At 56.6% G+C, this 6,187-nt stretch overlaps 1 protein-coding gene across 2 annotated transcripts in view; it reads right to left on the bottom strand.

Moving 5' to 3' along the window:
- MFSD4A (major facilitator superfamily domain containing 4A) overlaps positions 1-5,808 on the bottom strand; it is a gene marked incomplete at its 5' end in the record, with an annotated part of 28,256 nt that extends 22,448 nt beyond the window's left edge. The window contains one exon of one of the 2 annotated variants that reach the window (XM_080824760.1): positions 5,522-5,751. In XM_080824760.1, the coding sequence (XP_080680886.1) occupies positions 5,522-5,751 (230 nt within the window). Of the gene's footprint in view, positions 1-5,521 lie in introns of both variants that reach the window. The other variant, XM_080824761.1, reaches the window with a different exon arrangement.
- Positions 5,809-6,187: the final 379 nt, after the last annotated feature.

The raw sequence follows: 6,187 nt of genomic DNA on the forward strand, positions 1-6,187 counted from the left end.
CCCACAATGACACCCCAGCTTGCTCAGGGCTCTGTGTTAAGGCTCAGGAGACTCCGAGGGAGCAGCAAGAAAGCCTGTCTTTGGGGAGATCCCAACCTAAGGCGGGACTCAAGGCCTGTTAGGGCTGTCGGGTTGGGGCTGCTGCACCCCGTGTGTGACCACACCCCTGGCCCGCTGGGGAGCTAGCCTTGCAGGGAGCCCTTCCTGGCTTTGGATGGACTTGCAGCTCCGTCTGTCCAGAACCCTCTCCTCCAGTTACTGGCATGCGCGGCTCCCTCCTGGCCTTCAGGCATCAGCTCAAATGTCACCTCCTCAGAGCAGCCTTCCTTGACCTGCTGGTAAAAGTAACCTCTCAACTCCGTTACGCTCCAGCCCCACCCTGCTTCCCGTCCTCCGGGTCACTGACGGGGGCTCCGGAGCATAAGCTCCATGGGAGCTGGGACTTTGTCTATTGTGTTCACCCCTGCAAATGGGGTCTGGCGCGAAAGATACTTGTTGGATGAGTGAATTAAGGGGTGGGATGAGTTTTGAAATCTTTGCATTTCAAGATTCTTTTTTTATTTAAGAAACGGAGACAGCAGGGGCGCCTGGGTGGCTCAGTGGGTTAAAGCCTCTGCCTTCGGCTCAGGTCATGATCTCAGGCTCCTGGGATCGAGCCCCGCATCGGGCTCTCTGCTCATCGGGGAGCCTGCTTCCCTTCCTCTCTCTGCCTGCCTCTCTGCCTACTTGTGATCTCTGTCAAATAAATAAATAAAAATCTTAAAAAAAAGAAAAAAGGAAAAAGAAACGGAGACAGGGCTGCCTAGCTGGCTCTGTCAGTGGAGTGTGCAACCCTTGATCTCATGGCTGTGGGTTCGGGTCCCACGTGGGGTGTAGAGCTTACTTAAAAAAACAAAATCTTAAAAATTTTTTGAGATAATTTACATAACATAAAATGCATTTCTTCAAAGTATATGATTCGGTGGTTTTTAGCCATTCAGAGCTGTGAAGCCATCACTACCATCTGAGTTTAGAGCATTGCCTTCAACTCAGAGAAAAACCCCGTACCCACGGGGTGTCCCTCACACCATTCCTTTCCCATATGCTGGGAACCTACCACTCTACTCTCTGCATCAGTAGATTTTCCCCTTCAGAACATTTACGGAAATGGAACCATACAGCACGAGGTCTTTTGTGCCTGACTCCTTCCCCTTAGCATTTTGTTTTCAAGTTTTCCCCATGCTGTAGCGTGCATAAGAGCCTCATTGCTTTTTCTGGCTGAATACCACTCCGCTGTGTAGGGGTACTACATTTTGTTTTTCCGTCCATCCACTGATGAACACCTGGTTGGCTTCCACTTTTTGGCTATGATGAATAATGCCGCTATTCCTGTACAAGGTTTTGTGTTGACATGCTTTCAGTTCTTTGAGGCATATACCTAGGAGTAGCACTGTGGGGTCGTATGGTAACTCCCAGGCTGAGATGAGTTTCTTTCTTTCTTTCTTTCTTTCTTTCTTTTTTTTTTTTTTTAAGATTTTACCCATTTTGACAGAGAGAGACACAGTGAGAGAGGGAACACAAGCAGGGGGAGTGGGAGAGGGAGAAACAGGCTTCCTGCTGAGCAGAGAGCTGGATTTAAGGCTCGATCCCAGGATCCTGGGACCATGACCTGGGCCAAAGGCAGATGCCCAACGACTGAGACACCCAGGTGCCCCACTGAGATGAGTTTTTTAAAGCAAGAATCACGTCTGGGGCCAGACCCCCAGGGGGCTCTCAGCCCAGGTTTGCTGCATGCTGAAATGTGGACAAGCTGCTGGAGGGAGAGGCAGAGCCTTTCTAGATGGGAGACCACCCAGGGCTCAGCTCAGAGGATGAAACTGGCTTTTGTATTGTGTTCCAGGTGCTTCAGGGGGCCAGCGTCTTGGGGAAGCAGGTTTGACGGTGGCCTGGGAAACCGTGCATGGAAGGAAGACTGGGTTTCATGCAAGGGGCAGGAGGGAGTGAGAGCTGGGTCTGGGGCAGGGCAGGACTTACAGGAATGGGGAAATTAGAGGTAGAGAAGGAGACAGTGAGTGCGGCAGAGGGGAAGAACTCAAGCCTTCAATTAAGAGCGTGCATGCAAGGAAGAGAGGCCAAGGTGAGGCTGGGAGGAGGCCAGGGAAGGTCTGAAAGCCATTTACCTACCCTGATGCCTTTGAGATAAAGGGGTCTCCCAAACTGCCCAAGGTGGTTAGACAGGTCCCCAAGAAACCAGGAAGAAAAACCCCTAACCTTTTATCTAAATACCCCTTTCTCTTTCCTATCTGACAAAGCACATACCTACACACCCTGCCAACCTGGTGACTTTGTGTTCTCATCTCTGAATGGCTCTTCGCTCCTGATAAGCAAGATATTTCTCTCTCTCTCTCTCTTTTTAGATTTTTATTTATTTATTTGACACAGAGAGAGGGAGTACAAGCAGGGGGAGCAGCAGGCACAGGGAGAAGAAGCAGGCTCCCACTGAGCAAGGAGCCTGATGTGGGGCTCGATCCCAGGACCCCAGGATCAGGACCTGAACCGAAGGCAGAGGCTTAACTGAATGAGCCGGGGGCGGGGGATGAGGGGTGGTAGGGGGTCCTGATCCTACCCTGAGCAGAGAGCTCCTGTCTTGTCCTGTCCTGTCCGACTCTAACATCCAAGGCTGTTCACATGCAGACCCTCCAATGCATGTCCCTACGGAGGCATCCAGAATCCCTCTTCAGCCCTGGTCCTCAGTCTGGGCCAAGCAGTAGGCAGCTCTTGACTTGGGCTGCCCCGTGCCTCTCGGGGAGTCTGTCCACAACATCTGGCTCTCACCATGTGTCAAGCCAACCCCTCCCCATGCTCTTACCACTACCAGCCGGGAGCACTAGCACTAGCTGGTAATCACTTAAGCTGAAAAGCGTATGGGGGTTGGGGTGGGGGTGGGGGTACTAGCATCTGAACTTGTAGTGAGGGCCAACAGAGTTAAGCTTTAGTGGTTGGTTTTGGGGCTTTGTTTTGAGAAACTGGGGATTGTGACAAGCTGTCAGGTCCAAGCTGGGTAGTGACTCCTGTGGACACACAAACCACCCCTGTTGCCACACCTTTCATTCCCACTGAAGTCCACACTGCTCTTAGCCAAAGGAAAGGGTTCTTCCTGACATTTTGTTTTGGGGGCAGGAGGACTGAGGTCCCGAATTTAAATGTGAACTTGAACTGATAGGACTTAATGCCCTCCACCGCACCCTACCCCCACCCTCAGATCCCAGCAGGAAGCCCCAGAGGCCCTGGGTTTCCTTCCCAGGAGTGTCAGCTCAGGGATCCGCAACCCATATGCCTGTGCCTGGAGAGAACAGAGTGTAACTTGTGCCCTACACAGTTCAAGCTGACTGCTCATAAAGCAAGAGCCATTTCCCACGCATCTGCTTCTAGAGAGTAATGCCTGGGTTCAAATCCTGACTTAATAGCTGTGTGGTATGACCTGGGGCAGGTGTCTTGCCCTCTCTGTGCCTCAGTTTCCTTATGCACAAAATAGGGAGAAAATATACTAATCCGTAGGGTTGTGGGGAAGACAGATAAGTCAGTACAAGTGAGGTACGGAGAACAGTGCCCGGCCTTGAACGAGAGTTCGGTGAAGTTAGTTATTACTGTTACCAATATCATTTTTCTTTCCCGCGAGCCCCAGGACCCTTTCCACTGCCTGCTCAGAGCTCCTGGTTAGGGAAGGAGCCGTGAGCGAGGTGTGGAACAAATGAAGAAGACAGGGCCCAGCTGGGTGTGGATCTCTGTTGTTTTCACAAAACCTGGTGCGCCAAACTGCCATTTAGAATAATCCTCATTCCCCCTTCCCGTTCTTTGCACTACCCGAGGTCCTAAAAAATTCCAGGTAAGGGAGCTTTTGTAAGTCAAAATACTTTTTAAAAAGAAAGATGGAGAAACAGAAAAAACACCCTGCTAGATTTCTAATTAAACCTCAAGGCAGAATCAGGAAGGATCTTGAGATTTTCTGAAGATTTTCTATATCCCCCATGCATCCAATCTTATATAAAATTCACAGAAAACCAGCGTACACAAGACTTGCTTCTTAAGAGGAGGATTCTTCCATTTACAAGAGAATTTGATAATGGGGCCAATCACACCCTAATTGGTAATGATTTGTCAGCTGGGTGCCTTAAAGTGGGGTCTATCTATGTGACACCTGCGTTCTCTCCATCAGCACCAGAAGCAGGGGGGATAGGAAAACCCACCCTCATGTGGAGGAGTGAGCCAAGGGGGGAAAACAACTGGCCCAGAAACCATCCCCCCCCGACCAGATATCTCTGGGGTAGCCTAACTATGGTTTTGTTCCTGGCCCTCTGCTTGCTTGAGTCCATGCAGTCCAGAAAACCAGCCAGCCAGAAGCTGGGGCTAGGGAAATCTCCAGCAGTCTCCAGCTTGCAAGTCATCTATTCCCTGCTTTGGGTCTGTTTTCCCAGCTGCACTAGGAGAGCGAATCCTGCTGCCTTTCCAGAGGGCTCTGCGGGGGCGGCCCTGTCCAATTTAAGGCCGGAGATTGAGGCTCTGCAGAGGCATACAAAGGGGCATCTCTGGGGCCATGGCAGGCAGAAGCCAGAGCTCTGCCTTGGGGCAGAGGCCAAGGAGGAGTAAGGCCAGGTGGGAGAAGTGGAGGGGGCTCCTGGCACCAGAGATGGAGGGTCGCCTTACCAAGGTGTGCCTGAGACACCCCACGCCTCCCCTACATGGCCCTAATGGTCAGGTCCTGAGTGTCTCAGAGGCAGAAGGGCTTGGCCTCCAGGGGCCAGTGCAGGAACCCGCAGTCTCTCGGAAGCAGGACCACACAGGACCCAGCGGCCCCGAGGCCCCCCGGGGAAGAAGGAATAGCGGACTAGCGTGTGTCAGCTGAACCAGAGCCGAGGGTGTGCGTGGAGCCCGCCCCAGGGCGCTCTGTCAAGCAGCAGCCCGCTCTGGCACCTAGCATGGCCCCTGAGGGGACACTCCCACTCCGTCCACCTCACTTCCAATTCCGCCCCCGGCAGCAGGGGCTACTGTCCAAGCTCGGAGCCGCGGAGCAGGAGGGAGACTCTCCCGCCGCCGCCAACTCCATCACCCCTGGCCCCGTGGCGCGCGGGCGGGGCGGCGGGTGAGAGCCGGGTTTAGCTCCTCACCCCTGGGAGCGAAGGCAAATAAATAATCCCGAAGTCACCTTCAGTCCCTGGAGAGACTTTTCCGGGGAGAGCTGGGGTGGGGGAGGGAGGCAGCCCTTCAGCTAAGGCGGGGCGCGGCTGGCGGCGCGGGGAGGGGTGGTCGTCGTCCGCCGGGAGGCTGGGGCGCCGGGCAGCCTCAGCCCCGCGGGGGCAGGGACGCGGCGGCGGGAAGGGGAGGGGAGGGAGGGAAGGGAAAGGAAAGGACGGGAAGGAAGGGAAAGGAAGGGAAGGGAAGGGCCGGCGCGGCCGTGCCGAGGAGCGGCGGGGGAGGGGGGTTGGGGGGCTGCAGGGCTGCGGGTCTGCGGGTCTGCTGGGCTCGGGGCGGGCCGGGCACTCACGTCCTCTTGAAGACGCCCCCGAGGGCGCTGCCCAGCAGGAGGCAGAGCTGCTGCGAGAAGAAGACCCAGGAGATCTGGGGCAGCGAGCTGTGCGTCTGGCAGCGCAGGTCCAGCAGCGTGGGCCCCAGGAAGGCGATGCACAGGCCGAAGCTGAAGAAGACGCTCCAGTAGGTGAGCGTGGGCTGCAGGTTGCGGCGGAGCAGCCCGGACACGCGGCCGTCGCAGCCCATGGCCCCGGCTGGCGGGCTGGCGGCTGTGGCTCCGCGCGCCGGTGCCCGAGTGCCGCGCCGCCCGCGGGAGGGCCGGCTGGGCCCGGGAGGCCGGCGGCCGGGAGGGAGGGGCGGGGAGGGGCGGCCCGGCTAGGGGCCCCGCCCTCGGGCCGGGGGAGCGAGGGGGGCGCGTGTGCAGCCGGCGGGCACCGCGTCGGGGTCCGCGCCCTCCTCGCGCGGCCCGGGAGCCGGCGTCCCCCCTGCTTCCCGAACCCACGCTCACCCTCCTGGGCTGCGGGAGACCGACCGCCTGCCGCTCTTCGCTCCCACCCCCTCTCCAGCTGCCCGTCCCACCCGCGTCCTTGCACGGCCCTCCCGGGGGCGGCGGGGCCTGAGCCCCCATTGCAGAGCTGGGCGAACTGAGCCCGAGATGTCCTGGATGCTCGCACAGCCTGGA

The sequence above is a fragment of the Martes martes genome (assembly GCF_963455335.1).
Source record: "Martes martes genome assembly, chromosome: 15".
Classification (NCBI taxonomy): domain Eukaryota; kingdom Metazoa; phylum Chordata; class Mammalia; order Carnivora; family Mustelidae; genus Martes; species Martes martes.